The sequence below is a fragment of the Barbus barbus genome (genome assembly GCF_936440315.1).
Source record: "Barbus barbus genome assembly, chromosome: 16".
Lineage (NCBI taxonomy): Eukaryota > Metazoa > Chordata > Actinopteri > Cypriniformes > Cyprinidae > Barbus > Barbus barbus.
Window position 1 is genome coordinate 6,453,646 of NC_136744.1, and position 23,043 is coordinate 6,476,688.

Genomic DNA, 23,043 nt, shown 5'->3' on the forward strand with positions numbered 1-23,043 from the left:
TTTCTGGCATTTTAAAAAAAATTATAATTTTGACCCACACAATGTATTTTTGACTATTGCTACAAATATACCCGTGCGACTTATGACTCCAGGGTCACACATAGTCAACAATTTTTTATACATTTCACAAAACGTTTACAAAAGTGATGAAATGAAATTGTGTTTCTCTACACCTGTGGGGGTTACTCTGCTGGACACACGTGTGAGCCTGATCCAGGTAATCAGGATTACTAGGAACTTCCAAGCAGGTGTGATTTGGAGCTAAACTCTGCACAGCTGTGGCCCTCCAGGAACTGAGTTCGAGAGGCCGTTCATGTCCAATATCCGATGAGGAAACTCGTATTTACGATAATTCCCATAGCACATGAAGGCAGCACGAGTACTTCATGGGGCCACTGTAGCATGTTAAAGTGACCATTGTGAGATAAATATTTTATATAATATAAAGAGGCAAAGTGCATTAATGATGATAATTAACCCCGTGAAGCCTGTCATGAAATAGTCCAAATGTATTTATTTCGTTCCGTACTATATGGACCATAAAATCCTTATGCATCAAATATGATACAAAACACTTATGCATAAAATTCTTAAAATATATATATTTAGTCCATAAGTACACTAAACCATTACATTTTAAAATAAATGAAACTAAAATAAAGAAGTAAAGGCAAAAATATATTGATATTTATATGGCCAAAAAGTAATATGAAATTCTGTTTCAATGAGAATCAATGAGGTCTTTATAACAATATAACAAACTACTTGCTTAAAATGCATAAAAATATGAGTCGCCTGTCTATATCTCCTGGTAATGTGTCTCAATAAGATGAAATATGAATGCATGCTCAAAGCTCTAGTATTTATTGTGGGGCAAAACATATAATGCAATGCAATACAATTATGGGATATTTAAAAAAATAAACATTCCTCAAAAGCCTGATGGATTATATTTGACGCTCAAATTTTACTACTACTAGTATAATACATATATTGCATATACATATTTTAAGTTATTCTTACATTTACATTGTAAAAATTAAAAAGACACATATACCACAACCTGAAGAAGGATGCATTTACAATTCTAATAAAAGGCCTTTCATCATTAACCATGTTCTCTGGTGCTCTTGACTGTCTTAGTTCTGTTGAATCATGCTCCGTCACAATCTCAGTCATTTCTGTCTCTGTCTCAGTGATAGTAGCTGAGGTCACACAGCCGTCTTTAGGAGTCGGTTATGAGCTCGGCCGAGCTATGGCACTCAACGAAAGGGTTTTCTGTCTCTTCAGACCTTCTTCTGCAAGAGGTAAGACTTTCTCCCACATCAAATGTGACCCTGGTTTTAGCAGGTTTCATGAGATTCACCCAGATGTTTAGATATGTTTCATCTCCTACCCTCCAGTGCTGTCTGCCATGATCAGAGGAGCATCCACAAAATCGCTCTTCCAAGTCCAGGACTACACAGAGGATGCAGTCGAGAGTATCGCCAAGAAATGAGCACATTTCAGCAAATCATAACAGATAAGTGCAACTTCTAAATGCTTCTCCTCTCATTTTAGAAAGTCAGTATAGGACAGTGTTGCTTTGGTGGGCATTCTATAGGACATTTACAGAGAAAATGTTAATTAAGCAGTGTATTGTGACTTACATGTGAATAAATCTGTTTCAGCTAGACACTGGGTAATATACTGTAAATAAATGATGCTGCATAAATGTCACACTGTGGGGAGTATGCAGAGAAAAGGGTTGAGATCCACAAACTGTCATTGTTTTGAATTGTCCACCAGAGGTCACTTCGTGTCTTTTTACTAAAGCATTTAAAGTGCACAGATAAATTCACAAGTTCACAATTTCAGAATGTCACAATACAAGCCAAAAAAAGAAAAATCGGCTCACAAATGTGTCAGTCAGGCATTATGGCACTGTTTATGTCATGTATTATATGATATGGCTAAAAGGGATGGTGTGTGTTGCATAGAAAAGTTAATTTAATCATGCAATACAAAGACATTGTTTAGTGATTTAGACATGGAGCTCAGCTATTACACAGTTAAAAACTTTAATACACACAGATCTGTATAAAAATAACACATTACAATAAAACAAATATACATTTCACCAATAAATTACATAAATTATATTTACACTTAAGAATACTGTTGTTAATGTATCATTATGGATCACAAAAAATCGTTCCCATGAAATTGATATTACTATACTGCTTAAAAGAGCATCACTATAATGTTAAAGGGAACGTTACATTGTCATTTAAAAAAAAAAAAAGTTCATAAACCAAATACTCAAAGAATAAAACTTACTTGGCATATACTCACTCACATTGAAATATTTTATAGTTTGAACACTTGGCGAAAATGGCTACACATAAACCTGAAATTAAAAGCTCTTGTAGTAATATGGCTTGATTATATACATACAGTACCAATGTAACACGCGATGGAAGTTTTGATATATTTGGGTGGTTCAGTGCTTCCCTTTATTTTACATGCAGCCCATTAGTGCTACCGTTTACTCTTTGAGTACAGACGTCATATCAACAAATACAGCGGCTCTCCGGCTTTGTGTACCTTGAAGTCAATATGAAACCGCATCTGCAACCCACCTTACCTTCATAATGTGGCATACTGTATTCCCAGCTGATACAGTATATTAAAATGAGAAAAAGGGTAAGGTGTGATTAAATTTGATCCATTTTTAACTGACTGGATATTGAAAAGTGCTCTCTAAATGAAAATATGGAAAGCCCTGAAACTCAAGTCTATTTCTTCTAAAATAATTATCTTGATTTATTCAATTATTTTTGTTCAATATTTTTTCGTAAAACTTTACAGTAAGACCCCATTAGTTAACAATACTTAATGCATTTACTAAAAGTTACTATCAATGAGAAATACATTTTTACATTATTATTTATTAATCTTAGTTGATGTTAGTATATAGTTCAGGTTAGCTTAGGCCTATTAAATAACATTAACAGATACTATTGAATTTAATTACTAATGTTGAAATGAACATTAATAAATGCTTTCGAAGGATTTTTCATTGTTAGTCCATGCTAACTAACTTTACTGTAATGTTAACTTTTTTCAGTGTAAATATTTTTGGCACCTGGTGGCCAAGATTGCATGATTAATTAGTGTTAGCTAGCAAGCATTTTTCTCATATGTTCCCTTTGAGGAAAAAAGGTTGAAGACCAAAAATAATAGAAAAAATGTTTTCATTTCATATAAAAATATTAAAATTGGGGGAGGAAAAAGATTCAGGATGGCACTAAGACGCTCCACGGTTCAGGGGTTCCATCAAAAATATTGCTTGGTGAGAGCAAAATGTTTTTTCATAGGCAGAGTAAGTACATTTTTGATGAAATATTACACAGACAAGCATTGCTTAGCTTCGGAAAAAATTTCTAAGATCAGGTACGAGCATTATTAATTTCATGTTGACTCTGAACTAATGTTCCCTCAGCAGTACATGCCACACTTGTGGCATCTTTAATACAATAAAATGACTAATTGGTTCTTTATTTCTGTGTAATCGCTCTGGATAATGACCCCTTGCCTTCACCGATCAACTCTTAGATTCATGAGTTCCATCTTTGTCTTTTGAGAGGTCAGAAGTGGCCTTTTACTTCAACAAGAGCAGCTGCGTGATCTTTGTGGCTAAACGATGTCGGTGTTCAGCCGTTTCTTCTCGAGCTCAGCTGGAGCCGGAGACTGGAGGAAGCTGATCTTGCATTCCTGCGGTGCGGGCACAGAGTTTGTCCGGCATCGGTGGAATGGGCGATGGTGAGCAGGGGCCGGTCTGCACTGACAGCGAGCCGATCGGTCCTGGCAATGTCCGCGCAGCACCAGACCAGCTGTTAGCGCAACTACGGCCAAAGTCATGCCCCCCAACACCAGCAGGATGATGAGCTGCAGCTCTGACAGCCCTTCCGCCCCGTGCTGAGTCACCACTGAGATTTTGAACGAGCGTCTTTCATCCCCGCTAGGAGTGGTCCCGTGGGAGCGATTGACTGGGGCAGGTTTGCTCAGCGTAACTCTGTCTTCTTCGCCCCTGAACGGAGACACCGCTTGAGGTCCCGACTCCCAGACGGGAACCTCGCAAGTTCTTCCAGTGAACCCTGGGGAGCAGAAGCACTGGAAGGTGGAGACTCGGTCTATACAGCGTCCTTTGTTGAGGCAGGGCTGGCTGGCGCAGTCATCCAGGTTGATGGTGCAGAAACGGCCGGTGAAACCCGCAGGGCAAAGGCAGGAAAAACGGTTCACGCCATCCAAACAGGTGGCGCCGTTGGCACAGGGGCGCATTAGGCAGTCGTCCATGTTGGTCTCGCAGCGGGGCCCCGTGAAGCCGGCCAGGCATCGACAAGACAGTTGTGGAGCGTAACCACCCAGATCCTCACAGAGACCGCCATTCTTGCAGGGGGACCTGCAGCAATAGACGTAAGAATTGAAAATACACTATATTGCCAAAAGTATTGGGACACCCTCTTCTAATTGAACAGGTTTGACTACTTTAGTAATTTCCATGAGTACAGATCTTAAAGTCACACCAGAGGTGTACAGCTGGGATTCTTGTATGCTATTAAATGGAGTCTACTTTGAAAGTCTATGTGTTCGGCTGTGCACATCATTTACGTCAAAACTGAAGTATACTTTAGACTCGGAGCAAGAGCAGAGAACAAATGAACCTTCCTTTGCAGGCAGCACCGTTGTCATGAGTTCAATTCCCAGGCAATCCATGAATTGATTGATTGTATATCTTGAATGCAATGTAAAGCCCAAAGTATACTTAGGTTTTTGTGCGCACACTAGGGTGTGCATGCAGTGAATGACACAAATTTCATCATAAGCATAGTATACATTGTATGCGTACAAGTCCAATTTTTCTAATTACTCATACTCTGTATGCTCACCATGCACCTTAATTTTTTTATTCCACTAATTAGTTGGTGCCTCAATATCAACATCAACACCTTTTGGAGGCTGTGACGACAAAATACTTTTTTTGTGACTAGATTAACAGTTTCCCGCAACTAAAAAGGTACCAAAACTAACATAAAGATGAAACTTTGCAGTTCTGTGTTTGGGCATGTTATCAAAAGGAGTATACTTTCATATGCTATGCATTCGAATAAGCATATACATCAGAACTGAAGTAACTTTGGGCTTAAGTCCCTGCCAAATACATAATACAAATATAAATTATGAGGCATTTTTAGTAAATGAAAAGCACTGAATCAATAGGAGTGGTTACTAAATTAAAAAGGCTTATTGAGCTACACATTATTGCTATGTAAACACCATCTGAAGGAACTGTATTACATGTCTTTGCCTTGAATGTATATGATATCTTTTCAGTTGAAATCTGAACATCGTTGGCAATAGACTGCTGAGTGATGTAAATGCAATTTCTTTTCTCTAAATATTTCTTCCTCAAAAGTACAAAACAAATCTTAATGGAACTATTAAGGAATCAGCATTGGAACCACAATGGTTAAAATCCTTATGATTTCCAGTTCTATTGCCATTGGTTGGACACACAGAAAGTTCTGCCCTAATGTAATGCCATTGGCTGGTTGATATGTTGAGCAGGTCAAAACTCTCAAGCAAACCGTTCTTCAAAAGATTTACACTTTTGAGGGGAACCAGCCCTGTGAATGGCTTATTTACTTAGTTGTATCTGCATATTATACTTTTGACATGTGAAAAACACATCCCCATTACATCATTCATGTTCACAGGCTAAACCATATACTGTAATATTTCAAGTAATAATTTGTCGTCTCTAAAACTGTGCTGGAACTGGTCCAGTCCTGCAGCATCGTTTCCCTGGAAACCTCTCCGTCAGTTTGTTTTGGTCTTCATGGGAAGAGCAGCGGGGGCCGAGCTGCAGCGTGTCAGTATTAGCAGTCTCTTACAGGGCTAGTAATGAGCCCATTGAATTACACGATTGCACTCTGGAGGCTGCAAATTGACCAGGCTGTTGTGCTGCCTGTGCGTCTGGGCTTGTGTACTATTAGATTAAGGATCACAGCTTAACAAAATGTTTAATTAAAGAGGTCAAATCATGAACAAACCACTATTCACTGATCTTACATAAAACAGTTCAGTGCAACACTGTTATCAGAAAGTCCTACTAAAAATGGCTCACTCTGTTCTTCCGCAGCTTTGTGATGTTAGGCAGGTGAGTACATTTGAACAAACAAAACATGCATTTGCATTACAAACGAAAATAAAAAAACACTTACTTAGTTTTTTGGCAAGGTCCTGTTTTCAGTTCACAGTCCCGCCCACGAAAGCCTTCAGGACATAAGCAGCTATAATCCCCAGAGTCATTCAAGACGCAAGTAGCCCCATTCTGACACGGCTGCTCTCTGGAGCACACGTAAATATCTGGAAACAAGACAATCTATTAAAGCTTTTGCTACTTAAGGTCATGAATAATTAATCACCTTTGTTGCAGAATCTAAAACTTAAAATAATACAACCTGAAATAAAATAAGTGCATCTGAAATGAAGAAATTATGATTCAATTGTATTTAACTATATATTTCTATTTTACTATAATTAAATTATAGTTCAACAGAAATATGAAAACTAATAAAAAAAACGAAATAATAAATAATACTAAAATAACATCCCATGCTCATTGTAAATACGTGACTCTGGCTACATTTCTGAAAAATTGACTTTTGCGTAAATTTCACTGCAGTTTCCAGGTGAAATGAACACTATAGTGGCAGTAAAACACCAACAACTTTTATTCCCTTTCACACAAATTATGATTACAGGGCAAATTATCAATGAATAAAATGATTTGTGATGACCTTAAAACACTTTTCCCAGTGCGTTGTGTAAACGCATACATTTTAATGTTTGCATCACATAATCAGCTCCATATGTATGGTTTTTCTGCCATAGTAAACTTGCTCGGCAGTTCACCTGGTACAGCACATAGATACAAGTTCTGTGAAATATGAATCATGACACTCCACAAAAGAGCTTGTAGTCTTGTATAAGGAAGCTAAAATGGCATGGTTGCTTAAGCAAATGCATTTTTACTGTATCTCACATTTGCTTTTGTTAACACTATCGTTTTGACTGCTGTGAAACGTGCTACAAACAACGCAATATCATATATGTTTGAATACATGGAAATCATATTGGATTTCTTTTATCAGAATAATCAGTGCTGTCAGGTTAATGAATCACCTTTATCACAGAACCGGCCCGCCCACCCGTCCATGCATGTGCACTGCCAGGGCTGATGGCAGGTGCCATGGACACATCCGGGCATTCGCACACAGTCTTCACACCGCGGTCCACCCCATCCCGGATCACACCTGCCACACAGAGGCAAGACTTAACCCTACATGCCATGTTCATTGTATTGTTAATCTGTTTACAGTTTTCTTCTGCAATAGTAGTGAGCGTGAACAGGCTTGCACAGGTCAGATATACTTCACCAGCACGACGCCTTAAAGTCACACAAGCCCATATTTCACTCGCATGAACCCACTCACCTGCAGTCACCGTTTTCAGCACACTTTCCATGGCCGAGTTCACAAGTGCAGTTACTGGCCGAGGGTGTTGGAGATGTTTCTACTGAGGATAATGAAACTGTGAAGAGATGAGTACATTTAATATAAAGTTTGGTATATATTTTTCTTATTTTATTAGCTTCTGTTTGGTATCCTGTTTTTTTTTTCTTGGACCATTCAAGAAGTTACTGCATAACAGCAATCCTCAATGATAATTCCTCTTCAAATTAAGTAAGCAAGTCCTTCAGATCATATAACAAGCTCTAGCTTGTCTGTGAGAGTTTGTCACTTGTAGAAGGCATGCACGATCAGTGTCAGTTTTCAACAGCTTATGTAGCATGTCGAGCGTGGTAAACAACAGCTAGCGCATACTAAGATGCACATGCGTGTTGATCTTGCCTGAAGGAAAGCTAATTTATTGTGACAAACTTTCAGTGAGAGACAGTTAGGGGAAGACTAATTAGTTATCTTAAAGGGATAGTTTCTTTCCTCTGTTGAACACACAAGAAGATAATTTGAAAAATGTTTCAGGTAGCCATTGACTTGCCAAAAATACTATGGGAGTCAATGGCTACCAGAAACTCTTTGGTTACCAAGATTCTTCAAATGATCTTTTTGTGCTCCGCAGAAGAAAGCAACTCATACAGATTTGGAACAACATGAGGGCGAGTAAATGATGGCCATTTTTAAATTTTTCGGTGAACTGTCCCTTTAATTTTCATTTGCTTTACTATCAGTACTCCATCTTGGTCAGTCTGACAGGGGAAAATGTAAAGTACATTATTGCAGATTAATATAAGAGTGATTCTATAATTAGGGGTACATGTCATGTCCATGGACTCTATTATCAATTTGACAAATTTTTCATTAACTTTTCACTTCAAGCAATGATCACTTTTATATCAGGGGACATTTCTAATTATTTTAATACAAAAATCCAACAGCTATCCATCTTTTATCTTGCAAAAATGGCGTATTCTATACTGGAAGTTGCTGTTTTTGTGCCGTCCGATTTGTGTATATATATATATATATATATATATATATATATATATATATATATATATATATATATATATATGATTAAAATGACTAAAAATGCCAAATGTAGAGAAACTGTAGCATGTTTTCATAAAAGTCTGACCTCTGACCGGGAGAGTGGAAAGTTTATGCGTGTTCATTTTCCATCCTTAATAATCTACATGTATTTTATATGAAAAGTTTTAAGATGTGTTACAGGAAGTGTTCACCCCGATATGCATCATCACCGTCCCGACTGAGTGATTTAGCCTTCTTGGCCGTGCTTATCCAGTATTGGGTTTTGGATGTTAGAGCAGGGTGTGTATGTGTGTGTGTTGGGGGACGGCCAGGAAGCGCGTGTGTCTGTGGTGATGGGCACGAGGGGAGCGTGTGCGGTGGGCGGAGAGGAATGTGCTCGTGTCTCCGCCCGTATGAGCTTTGCCCGAACATCACAAGAATTCACCATTGCCCTGGGCCCAACCCCTACATGCCTCCGAACCCGGCGCTCACAGCCAGCTTCTTACATCACAAGTCCTGTCTGCGTTTCCACTAATTGATTACGAGCAGTTTGTTTACCCCTTAATTGTGTGCCTATTCCGAATAAAGGCTGGTATGTGAGACACAATACGTGTGTAAGCTCATATGCATTCAGTGGCGCTGGAATGGGAAGCATTTTCCATGTAATCTGGCCAAGTGTAAGACCTGTATTCCTGGAAACACAGAGCTTTGAACAATGCAAGCCTGGCTGTCCTGCGCTATCAGTGCAACAGCTGAAAAGTACAAACTGATAACAGAGAGCAGCCCAAACAACAACATGAAGCGTAATCTCTTGAACATTGACAGCTGAAGGATTAGTTTAACATTTAAAACCAAGAGAATCTGTTCTCGTAATGATTCTTGTTGTACAGCTCAATAAGACGTGAATGGAAATATTCTCCGTCTTGCTCAAAGGTAATTTACATACACAGTGGGGTCCAAAAGCTATTTATTATTTATTTATTATTTAAACCCGGTGACCTATTTCTAGGCCACTAATCAAATTTAAGCAATTTTGTTACATTGACCATGTTCACAGCCAACACAAATATGTTTTAAGAATGTTTTTGGTAATGTTCCAAATAAGTCATGAAAACATTATTTCGGAATCTTTCATTTTTTTGATGTTTTAAAAATGTTTTTAATGGTTAGATGAATGTTAAGGGAACATTCCAATTGATCATTTTACAAACATTGAATGTTACTTTTGAATGTTCTCTGAACATGTAGTATCATTTTTAAAACTAAAGCGTTTCAGATAATAAAAAAAAAGTGTACCGTGTATGATTATAAATAAATATTTTTATGCTAATGTTTTGAGAACATTAAAGCCCAGATGACTTCTCAATATTATTAACATTAACGTTTGTTTTCAGAGAACATTTCTAGAATCTTAGCTAAGTTTCTGAGAATTATTTGAAATGCTTTGACTCTAATTTCTGGACTACGTTTAAAAATGACAATATTATATATTGCAGAAAAATAGTATGTTTTTCGGAAATGTCTGATATTTAAATTTGACCAGCAGTGAAGATTGAATAAGATTTGCGTTATTTTTCTCGATGCACAGAGAAATGACATATAATTTTTTTTTGCAAGGCAGTGTTTATTCTTACTTTAGGGGGTTTACATGACACTATCTCTAAAAAAAAAAAAGAAAAAAAAAACGTTTAATGAGTTTTGGCTGTTCATTTACACAACAATGGCGTTTTGGGGGCTTGAAAATAAACTTTCGAAAACTGGTTTCAAAGTGCAAGTGTTTGAAAACAACACTGTTATAATCTCCGTGTAAACTACGAACACATGAATTTGTGAAAATGGTGAAGTCATAAACAGCTGTTTGGCAATGGAAGCACATTCCATTAGCTCCCGCCGCACACTTTTTGTGCTGATATTAATGCCAGTGGACGTTTGGAGATCTTCAGACATGGAATCAGCAGATTCTGACTTTATGTGGTCTTCCTCTTCACCGACTGAAACACCTGAATTTAATATTATGGCTAAACACTCATGATATTAAAAACCAATCATACTGAAAGTACTTTTTAGTTGATCTGTAATTGGCAACACATTTTTCTATGGAGTGGGATTTCTCAAGCTCGTGAGCAAGTGATTCGAAGGTAATCTAATGATCTAGAAATGGAAGATATGCAACGTATGCAATATGTAAAATAAAACATTTGCATAATTCAATATACAAAGCAATTTTGTCTATTTTCTCTCTTCATTTACTGCAAGTTCAAAGCATGCTTTGGATGACAAAGACTGGGAGTCGTTTAAATCCAGGTTGGAGACAGTGAGCACTTCATACGCAGTAAACACAAGAGTTTTAAAGAGAAGCAAACAGAAGTCCGATGATCTCAGAGTGCTGATAGACAGATGAGTCTGTTCTAGAAAAGCCTCCAGGCTTAATTCTGTAGCATGTGTAAATATTTGCGATCACAATGGTTTCGAAATAATATGATACAGCAAGAAATCTGAAAATGGGACATGATTCAGTTTAAATTAATCAGTCTCATTTAAAAGAACTTTTTAGATGAGCAGCTCTTTGGGATTTTTTCCGTTGACATTAGGTTCAGAATTGAATTTTGCAAATGAAATGTATGCATAATTGGAGTAATTCAGATGAGCGGAATCATAAAGGTTCTTTGTTTTGCTATTTTTGTAATGGTAAAGTTTGGTGAGAAAAGAGTGAAAGCATGTTTTGGGAGAAAATACATACTGTAGGGGTAAATGTGTGAAATATGAAATATGAAAAAATGAATCATATTTTTAGGACCATTAAATATGGTTGGCATTGTGAAATTATTTTCTTGACAGCACATTTTTACCTCCTTCTCATGACCCATTGATGTTTTCTGCATTTCTCCTCTAATCTAACATGCATCTAAATCTAGCTTTCTAATAAACCTGGTATAGTGCTATACTATGAATACTGTTGACTCTGTGACATAATGCGTGTGATTTCCCTCATTTGTAGGTCACTTTGGATAAAAGCAATTAAAGAATAAATAAATAATGAAGATTCTAAATGGACAGAATGTTTAAATGTTTGTAAATGTTTGACTGTTAAAGCAACACTCCACTATTTTTTAAAATAGTCTCATTTTACAACTCCCCTAGAGTTAAACAGATGAGTTTTACCGTTTTTGAATCCATTCAGCAGATCTCCGGGTCTGGCGGTAGCACTTTTAGCTTAGCTTAGCATAGATCATTGAATCGGATTAGACCATTAGCATCTCGCTCAAAAATGACCAAAGAGTTTCGATAAATTTCATATTTAAAGCTTGATTCTTCTGTAGTTACATCGTGTACTAAGACCGATGGAAAATTAAAAGTTGCGATTTTCTAGGCAAATATGGCAAGGAACTATACTCTCATTCCGGTGTAATAATCAAGGAACTTTGTTGCCGTACCTTGAGTGCAGCAGGCGCAGGGATATTACACAGCGCCTGAAAGTAGTCCCCAGCTATATCATAAGTAGTTATCTAGCTGGGGACTACTTTCAGGTGCTGCGTAATATCACTGCACCTGCTGCACCCATGGCTCCTTGATTATTTCACCGGCATGAGAGTATATTTCCTAGCCATATCGGCCTAGAAAATTGCAACTTTTAATAGGAAAATTATCCAAACTATTTGGTCATTTTTGAGCCTATTTTCAAAAAAAAGTGGAGTGTTCCTTTAATGGTTTTTGTTATTTTCATTAGATTCTTATTACAGAAATACAATAATATTTTATATTTTAGACATACAATAATATTATTACACATACAATAATAACAAATACTAGTTTGACAAAAAAAAAAAATACTAGTTTAACAAATACTGCTGTAATATACAATAAATAATATAAAATAATAATAATAAAAAAACAAACACTTTATTTGCATGACCAGAATTTGCGGTAATGTGCTTATTGTCATGAAAATAATGTCACAATGCAAAACCACAAATTGTCCTTTTGATGAAATATGACCTGGGCTGTGTTTCCCAAAAACATCGTAAGCATAAGTTGATGACCACGAATGGAGCTATGATCAACTTAGGCTTACGATGCTTTTGGGAAACACGGCCCTTTACATGTTCCTGAAAGGTTTCATGAGATTCACTCAGACACCTGTTGATTTGATCTGTCATGTTCTGATTCAGTGGGCATTGATTTATGCTGAAGAAGGATGTGTGATCTGCCATAGTGAACATTTCGATTGTTAACAGTGGCTGTGTTTCCTGGGGTTGAGTTTATGATGGCAGTCCAACAGGTGTGACTGTCTCCATCTTCCAGCCTTTGTGGTTCACCTCATGGGGGTCCTCAACCAGACACCACAGTGCGTGGGCTCACTGCATGTGAAAACCAGAGTGATCTAAATTTATTCCTACCATGAAACCCTATATTCCCTCTCCAGAACCCCCGTGGCCAAGCTCAGCGCCATGGTGCCAGTGAAACATGCAGGTGTGGGTTTCCCTTCGGTTTTAACCCCAGACGGGCCACATACACTCCCCAAGCATATGCATGTGTGTCTAAGATCTCACTGGTGAGCAGGTGGGGTGTAATAGAAGGCCGGCCGGGCAGCGTCTGAAGGAGCTGAGGAAGAAGTAACTAGATCCATGCAAAGCAAAGGATCATTCAGCCTCAGTATCCACTCAGCCGTTTGCACTGCTAGAAAAACATTTAGCCAGGACAGACAAGCGAGGTCGGATTGTGATCCAGTGCGGCTCCAGAGCACTAGGGTTGGCTGCAACATAGGCTCATTGGAAAAACATGCCTCCTACAGTATATTTTTCAAAAGTCCAAAAATATATATATTTACTGTACATACAATTCCGTATGTAGTTCCCAGTTAAAATGAACAATAGTGGCAGTAAAACAGCAACAACTTTATTCCTTTTCACACAAATTTTGTTTACAGGGCAAATTGTCATTTAACAAAGACTTAATACAATCCACAATACTATGTTATGACTATGCTACGTTGCCAGATTCACATTCACCTGTTTCTGACAAAACTAAACATGCTTTTAATGCCATTCATTTTAATGCCATTGAAAGTGTCGTAAAATGTGCACAAAGCAATGAAATTTAGCAGAAATGTTGCCACAGGCCAGTTGTTGTCACACTTGTGAGATTTCCACAGTGTAATTTCCAGTAACCACATTGAAGCTTGATTTAAACTACCTGATTTCAATGGAATAATACATTATTTTATATGCTGGGCACAATTCATTCTCACTGAATTTTCTGCCTTGCATTTAAAAGGAAACAATCTAACTGTTGCCATCATTTACTCGTGCTCATGCCCTTCCAACTTTGTATGGCTTTCTCTCTTTCGTTTTGTGGAACACAAAAAGCTTTTCTGAAGAATATCTCAGTGTGTTTTTCCACAGAAGAAAGAAAGTCAGGAATTGAATATGAGGGTGAGGAAATAATGACAGAACTTTCATTTTTGGGGTGGCGTTATTTTAGTATTATAATTAGTGCTGTCAAAACAATTAATCGCTTCCAAAATAAAAGTTTTTGTTTGCATAATATATGTGTGTTTTGAGTATATTTCTTATGTATATATAAATACACATACAGTATATATTTTGAAAATATTTACATATATTTGCATGTCTATATTTATATTCATATAATTTATATTATAAATAAATATATTTAATATATAAACATAAAATTGCTCTGAAATATATACATGCATGTGTGTGTATTTATATATACATAATAAATATACACATATATGCAAACAAATACTGTTATTTTGGACATATATTACACACATATATATATACATACTATTATAGTTTACATTAATATTTTGAATGAGCTTTTCTTTTTATATTTTCTTTCTTTTTCTCTTTTGTTTTGTTTAATTTCTAGTAAGATTTTGTCATTTTTATTCGTAATAGTTTACCTTTTAAAATATTTTTAGTTTTTATTGATTTCCAGTAACTAATTTTAGTTCTTTAAATTCTTTAACTGATTAAGTTGCCAGAACAACATTTATAATTTTCATATTTTATAACTTATGCTTATATTTATGACTTTTTTTTTCATTTATATAACTATTCAATGTACCAATGTACCATGACTAGTATAAAACATCAAAGCAGCTTTAAAATGTTCAGCAGGCACTGATAGTGTTGAGGAACGGCCAGCAACTGATATTATTTCTGATTTCTTATTTCACGTTGTGGCAATAGTCACTGGCACAGACTCAAGCGCTGTCCGTCTGTCTGTATCAGTTTTGCATTGCAGTGGCTTGTTTCCAGGTTTGAGCCTCTCAGCTGGAAGCCCCTTCCAGGAGATACTGGCCCCACTGACCTGCACTAGAATCCATCTTTGCAGACATGCACTGATCAAGTTTTCCCCCTATCTTCAACTGCAGGCCAACAGTCACAACTGACATTTCTTCTGGCTTGCTTAGACGCACAGAAGAAGGACTTTGGGCATCGACCTTTGCCCCCAGCACGCGTGTAAGACACAAACTGAGACGCAGATTTGTCACATTCTCTAAGCAGACAGGAATTTCACAGCTGAATACTCATGAGACGGATCAGCCGCATAGGAACCATCAAAGGCCTCTGACGCTGAGTTTTATGTAATCTGCTCACCAGGATCCTGTTGCAACACAGTTGGCAGAAACTGTTTGAGGAAATTAACAGCCTGTATGGCCAATTCTTATAATTAACTTGCTCCAACATTATCTTTTGTAAATACTCTATGTTGGATATATACATATAATATAATACACTAATGTAAAGCAATAGGCTTATATAACAAAGTTTGGCTCTGTGATTGTATATATCACTGCAAAATGTAAACTATATTATCACCCAGCTGTAATCTGCAAAATGCACATACAGTGCATGAAAATATTAAGATATTATAAACATTCACATCATGATTTTCTGTAAAGCGGCTTAAAAACAGTGTATTGTGAAGGCGCTATAAGAATCAAGTTTGCTTGACTTGACAAACAAACAAGCAGCACATTGTGACTTCCTAAGATAGTGGTTTACTGATTTGGATTTTTAAATGGCTGATGTCAATATCAATATGTAGTAAGCATACATAATACAGTTAAATGACTGCAAATTAGATGTAAAGAATATTGTTATATTACACATTTACTCAAAATTAATTACAATGGTTAGAATTCTTATATCAATGCCCTTTAATAATGTATGCATTTGGGATGTGTAGAAAAGTTATTGAGAATTAATAACATATTTTACCTGTTTGTTTTATATTGGGAACTCGGAAATTATTATACGTATATTGAATTATTGTATACAAAATAAAATGAATGTGCAGCAACCACTACTCAAGAATATACAGTAAAAAAAAAATGAACAGTGTATGAAATATATTTACCTTGGGCTTCACAGTTGTGTTGAAATAGTATACAGCAGCCACAGAGCAGCAGAACTACAGTGAGTTTCATGATGCAGGGCAATCTGAAACAATCAGACATTAACATTCATCAAATTATCATTCATTTAATCACAAACATTTGGACAGTTTGCTATTGACATATATTACGAATATACCTACTGAATATAAGTATAAAGCAAGATATGATGCATTAAAAACAAGGCATGCGTGCATAGCCTCCAACATGTGTCACAACAGCCCAGGATGAAGATCTCCGAGCACTTTCACTCTTCCAAACATCTAACAGAGCAACACCTGACCATGGACCAGCCAACAGACGCACTTAATAATTCAACTTAATAATTAAAAGCACTATGTGAATCTTTCATGGTGGACATTTACAAGACCGCATCACTCCTTCACTGCCTTGTTTGTCTATTTACACATCTTGCAACTTTGCTGAGCAAAGCGCTGACAGAAAAAGTGTTATGTTGTGTCTGTTTGTTGCTCTTAACACACCTCCTTAAGCAATACTGTTCAATATTCCCATAGGACGCTCATTTACAAGACCATAACTTTATTTTTGGGTTCTGATAGAATACATTTACATTATTTAAAGGAAAAAAACAAAAACACACAACACATGCTGTACATTGCAGGCAGCAGCACCTCTTTTCACCCTCGAATGCTTGAAACATACAGATTTAGTTCCTGTCTCAGAAGAAATCTAATGAAACCGTAATCTGATGAATCTGGTGAAACGGTATGAAAATGTCATATCATGATTATAGTGACCTAAATGATCACAGTTATCAATATTATCACAGTATTGTTAACAAATAGACAAAAACCAACAAACAACAAATAAAATTAGCATTACTATGCACATTTTGTTTGCATAATAACATTAAAATGATGGCCATATTTAAAAATTATTTAAAATGATAATGTTTTGGAAAACATTGATGAGTCAAAATGACAGATTATAGGCATTTTATCTGCTCCATAAACAAGTCTACAGAAGCTATTATGCAAAGTGTTGAGGATTAGAAAGCACAAGCTTGCATTCCATCTACCGGTTAAGATTTGCGAATGTAAAACCCCTGTCTGACAGCAGGTGGCGCATTTGGAACAGCAGCAATAGAATCGTTTCCCCAGTAGCCTCTGTAAACAAAGCAGTTTCTTCACTTAAAAACACTGCATCAACAGGCAATACACAGAGAGAAGATGAGAAGCAAATGCCATGGAAAAGCCGGTCGGTTCAGCCATATGCATTCATTCATCTTATTCATGAATTCATATAATATTTCATATTTTCTCTCTGCTCTATGCTTACTGTTTATCGTTTATCGTCAAACGGTAACATTTCATCCCTGCTCTTTAAAGCCTGTCTCCGATTGGTCAAATGGCCTAGTCCGTTCTTTGCAGCTTAATATTAGTACAACTAAAGAAATGTGTTGTAAGGCTAATAATGTACGAGCACATTGCAAACTTTTGTTAGTTAATGGAGAGGAAGTTGAACAGGTGAGATTTATTAAATATTTAGGTACAGAGATTGGCTCCCAATTTTCATTTGATAAGCATTCAGACTATGTTTTAAAAAAGTTTCTCTTATTGAGAAAACTGAGGAGTTTTAACATTGAAAAGGACATTCTGTTGTATATAAGTCACTTATTGTACTGAATCTGTTCTTACTTTTAATATTGTATCCTGGTTTAACTCTCTTTCTGTTAAAAGCAAAAACAGACTTTTAAGGATTATAAACATGGCGAGTAAAATAATTGGTGAGAATACCTCTCACTGATCTCTATACAGTGGGATTAAAAAGGAAAGCCTCTGTTAGTGTGGAAGACTTTTCTCATCCCCGGCGTAGTTCTTTCCAGTTACTTCCATCTGGCAGACGGTATAAAGTGCCTTTGGTGAAAAAAACGCAAAGAATAAGACGACATTGGTATTTTAAATGGGATCTTGAAATGAATTTATATGTATTATTACAGCTGTGTTTTTAAAGTGATGTATGCAATGTTAATTTGTGTTAGTGATTATTTGTATTGTTCGTGTGTTGAGCCTTTTGTCTAAAGACAATTTTCTACCCCACTGGGGATAGACAATACAATTTTTGAATTGAATTTGAAATAACGGCAGTTGTTGTGGTGTTTTCTACTAGAGAGATGAACTTCTTTTGCCATGGATATAACTTTTTTTTTTAGATTGTTTACATGCACAAACAGCAATATATTACACTAAAAGAAAGATTGAAAATCATATCAAGCAAGAAATTATTGAGATATTTTCTAATGTATGATTTGCAAATGACCTCAGTGACATCAATCTCACTCATCTAGATGACAAAATAGCAAGATTATTTTGGAGCGCTCTTGCAACCACTAATGGGAATAAATTTGGGGAAAAGCTTTGAACAGGAACGCTGAGAAGAGGTCCATTTCCATGGACGAGGCTCTCTAGCATGTCACAATTGGAAGCTTCCATCTACAGTCCTTGATGCTGGGGATGCCATGTCAATTATCACTTATGCTTTCTGGCTGGTCTCATGTGCAGACACCTGCCAGCGAGCAGGCTATATTTGAACATTACTTTATTTCCCGAGCAGCTAACTCTGTGATTGTCGAAGGTGCTATTTCCAGCCGTGTTTAATTAATATGTGTCACATCAGATGTGAAAAATACAGTCAGGGGTCTTTTATGCCATTTGACACATTGGCAATTATCCAGGGAAATTGGCATCATTTTTTATGGTCCATCTTTCACAAATCATCAAAATTCAATGAATCATCCACAGCGATTCATCATAACAGATATAGATTTAAATGTAGCCATACAGTCCTACAAACGAAGGCCCTTTCACACTAAACATGACGATTCAGATATGAATTATTAGCTTCTCATAAAAAGAACATTTTGTAGAAGCATGTTCAGCTTTTGAATTTCAGCAACAGAAATAAAAATGAAACGTGACGTTTAAAGGGGTCATAACATGAGAAATAAGATTTGCCTTGATCTTTTAGCATATAAGAGGTCTTTGTACCATTAAAACATCCTGCAAGTTTCATAGCAAGATAACATCACCCGGGCACAAACATGTCTCCAAACTGTCTCCAGAGCAAGACATCGACGAATAGTCATAATCTTACCAACGGTTGACACATGTCTTGATGAAGCAAATGGAAATTACAATCACTGCCGCTATCTTGTCTACACTGGATACTGTATACAGATGCGCATTCGCTTTCGGGCAAATGGAGTGAAAGAACGTGTTTGGTTTGTACAGCTCGTTCGCGTCTTCGTACAGATATCAGAAGCATGGCAGCATAAGGAACAAGTGGATAGTTTATTTTTAATGGCATCCCGGGTCGTGTCAGAGGATTGATTCGAGCATGTTGTTTTGTAAACGAGGCACAGTGTCATGGAGAGTTCACTAAGAAACATGCTGAAAGATGAAGCGGTACTATAGACCTAATATAGACATAATGCTCTGTCTAACTAGCACATTATTAGAAAAGGCGATTTGCAAAGATTCATAAAAAAACGTTATACTCGCTTCTTCTGTAGATGAAGCTGGATCACGAATGATTCGCGCAAACATAGACGCATTTAGGCAGATCGGGGATCATAGCAGTCCCTTCAAAGTTAAAGTAACGTTAATCCTCTGTGTCTTCAGCGGCTCAGATGTCAGGAGTAAATGACGACTTCTATATTCATTATTACATCCAACAACAAAGCACCTCAATCGCTTAATCGGAGACATCTTGTCTTCCCCTGCACCAGAGTCGACACAATGGCGGTCGGACTGTTTACAGCTCTCTCAGCTCACTCAGGGCGGGTCTAAGGTAAGACGGTCTTGTCAATCAACTATCGTGGGCGTGGCCTGTGCAGAACTACATCATTCTGACAGGAATCTCAGAACATCCTGATTTGAGAAAGGGGATTTTAAAACAGGGATTTTTATCATTATAGGATGGATGTGTACACACACTTCCAACACACATTTATGTTCAAACAACTTGAAAAGTGTATTTTGCATCCTTTAAAGCTGTCCTTTTGACAGACTGCCTTCAATATAAGCTGTTTTTAGACTAACAAGAAAGTTTTGAGTTCTGAAACTTACAGGATGGGTTTTATGGTACAATGACCTCTTACATGTCAAAAGATCAAGGGAATTTTGGTTTCTCCGTTCATGACCCCTTTAAAGCAGGTCGTTTTAGACAGAGGGTCGGAATGAGGGTTGAAAATAATCATTTTGCCACATATTTATTTCTTTTTTGTGCAAAAAACTTTATTAACATTATAAGTAAACTTCAAGGAACATATTAAATAACTGAAAGTTATTTACAGGTATTTAATCAAAGTCAACAGTAAAGACACTTAAACAAAGTTAAGTTAAATGCATAAAGTGTATGCATATTATTTAACACATACTTAATTACATTACAAAGTATTCAGTGTTTTTTTAGGCAGTTATTAATGTAAAGGGTGTTCTTTAGTATGATGCAAAATTTAAAACTATACTTTTAAAATGGTGGCAACAAAAATGTGGTAAAAAATACAATTCTGTCATTATTTACTCACCCTCATGACTTTTCCTCCTTCTATGGGATACAAACAAATTTATAAATTTTGGCAGATTTGTGAGGAACTGACTGATGTTCAAGTAATTTTTCACTTCCACTCCAACAAGCTCTTAAATTTTACACTACAACCCCCCCAAAAATACAGTTGTTCTTGTGTGTGTTGTAACTGAACACAACACAGCAGTTCAAATGGGATGCTGTTGGGAATATTTGGAGAATGAGACTTGAGAGCTGCAGTGAAGGGCATGATCTGATGTTTTATGGTCTCATTCTGGAGAATGACACTATAAATAGTCGTTGAGTGAGAAGAAGCTGCATAAAGATTCTTCAGAATTTCTCCCAAGTGTTTCATGGAAATAATAACATAGTAACTTATTTTCTAGAATGTGCACTCATGTGTAAGTTAAACAGCATTTTATATTGTGGCTCTTCAAAACTACCCATTTTACCAGTCTAGCAACACATGCATGTTTACTTCTCAGATGCTGCACAATTTTAGAAAGATGTAATGTACATCCTTCCAGATTTTGTGCCTATATGAAACACTTTTTTTTTAAGCAATAAAGAATTAGTGACAGACTTCTGAACTTGGATGTACACTGAAGCACAAAATGCACTTCCATACAAAATACATGCAAAAATCACAAATATCTTGGCATATGTACTTCAAAACCCATTATTTTACCAGGAAGCTTCCATGGAAACTTGAAGGTACATGGTTCCTTTAACCAGCATCTACCACAGAATAACAGTGAATCTGTATTCTTACCCCATTTCCATCTGAAATGATGCGTGAACACAAACTATTTCCTGCTATTGTGTGAATAGTCAGATTATAATTCACAAGTTTAAGTGCTTGAGCTTGACTAGAGCATATTTCTGAACATCTGGTATAGTCTTTTACAGAAATTGCAACACAAGGACACTCATTTTAAAAAAAGTTACAGAGTTCAAAAGCTACTGCACAACCCAGCTCTTTCAAATGGCATTATTTTAAATCCACCTAACAATTTAACTCTGTTAAACACATAAACACACTTACTGACAAATAGACGTGACACACCTGAGCTGTTGGTGGCCCCTCCAGCAGAGTGTTGCAAACCTCAGGTGCTGATGAAACGGGACTCACATATCACACATACACCATTAGGAAGTATCGTAAAAGAAAATCAAGCACGACTTCAATATTCAGTCTCGTGTATATGCACACCCTCAAGATCAGTCCGCTAGTGAGACACGTTTTGTTGATAGAAATGCTTGTTTGTAGAAGCAGACAAGGTTCCACCTCCCCACTCAACAAGCCAACCTGCCCAAGGACTGGCTCTTAAAGAGACAGGCTTCCCTCAATCTCACACAGCTCAAAGAACAATCCATCACGGTAGAGTGAGTACAAGATACAGTACACGCATCACATGTTTGTTTGTTTTTCTCTAACCCTCAGCCACTTTTTTGGTATTTCACCAATGCATGACAAGTCTTGTTGTTTCAGACCATTTCTCACAGATGGACACATCTGATTGAGAGTGCATTGTATGCATTTTGCCGTCTTGTTATCAGAGAAGCGCCGTCTGGCAGAAACCCTTGTGAATGCTGTAGCGGTAATGGAAGGCTTTTTGCTGTTGCTGTAGCGACAGACAAGGCTCCTGATGTTGGGGGCTGATGTGCCCACACATTCCTCTGCAGGCGATAGTGTGGAGAGGATCAGTTTTCAGCAGATTATCTCAACAATATCAGGCCTGTGGAGCATTTGAAAACAGGCATCTACATGTCCACACCACTGTGATGGGAGACCGCACTCGCACATATATGCACACACTCGCTTGCTGCCGTACAAATATATTACTACAAATGAGGGCGTATGTAAAGACAGACATGTAGCAACCGCTGGTGTTTTCTCTTTAGAAAGCTGAATCACTACTACTATCGAAAGCAGAATGGGTAGACGGGTTTATCGGGCTCCTGAAGGCTTATGATGATAGTCTGTGATGAACAGATGAATAGGAAAGCACTCAGAGCTCATTTGTTTTGGTTGCTCGCCTCATGTTTATATTAAGATAATGGCATGCCCATTATTCCAGCCATTCAGCTTCTCGATTTTAAGCACACATTTGTATGTCTGTCCTGCTGTGGCCTCATTATGATGTCTGTGCTGAAAACAGCTGTACAGTAATTAGGGTGTTCAAATCTGCTGCTCTGTCGCGAGTGCTTGCTGCTCTAGCTTAGCATCATTATCCACTGCAGTCGCAACAATTACGGTAATTGTGAAAATTGACTTTCATTTGAATATCACATGCAGTATCTGTTTTAACGTGTTTATCTTACGCTCTGAAAAACAAAGGTTCCAAACGGGGGTTTTTGTGATGCCACAAAAGAAGCTTTCAGTAAACGGTTCTTAAAAAAAATGTTTTTTTCTTAGTGTGAAGAACATTTTAATTACCTAAAGAACTTTTTACTACTATAAAGAAA

At 37.0% G+C, this 23,043-nt stretch overlaps 1 protein-coding gene across 3 annotated transcripts; it reads right to left on the reverse strand.

Moving 5' to 3' along the window:
- Positions 1–842: 842 nt before the first annotated feature.
- LOC306882825 (protein delta homolog 2-like) lies at positions 843–21,872 on the reverse strand. Of its 3 annotated transcripts, none has more exons than XM_079437750.1 (6): positions 21,641–21,872; positions 15,990–16,072; positions 7,542–7,638; positions 7,231–7,361; positions 6,267–6,411; positions 843–4,444 (listed from the first exon to the last, which is right to left on the reverse strand). In XM_079437750.1, exons 2-6 carry the CDS (start codon positions 16,057–16,059, stop codon positions 3,679–3,681), a joined length of 1,209 nt encoding a protein of 402 aa, XP_079293876.1. In that variant the 5' UTR covers positions 16,060–16,072; positions 21,641–21,872; the 3' UTR covers positions 843–3,678. The 3 variants fall into 3 exon arrangements, with proteins under 3 accessions (XP_079293876.1, XP_079293878.1, XP_079293877.1); XM_079437751.1 differs by having other exon boundaries at positions 1,974–4,444; positions 21,620–21,872; XM_079437752.1 differs by lacking the exons at positions 15,990–16,072; positions 21,641–21,872 and adding an exon at positions 11,760–12,029 and having other exon boundaries at positions 1,969–4,444.
- Between the last annotated feature and the right edge of the window lie 1,171 nt (positions 21,873–23,043).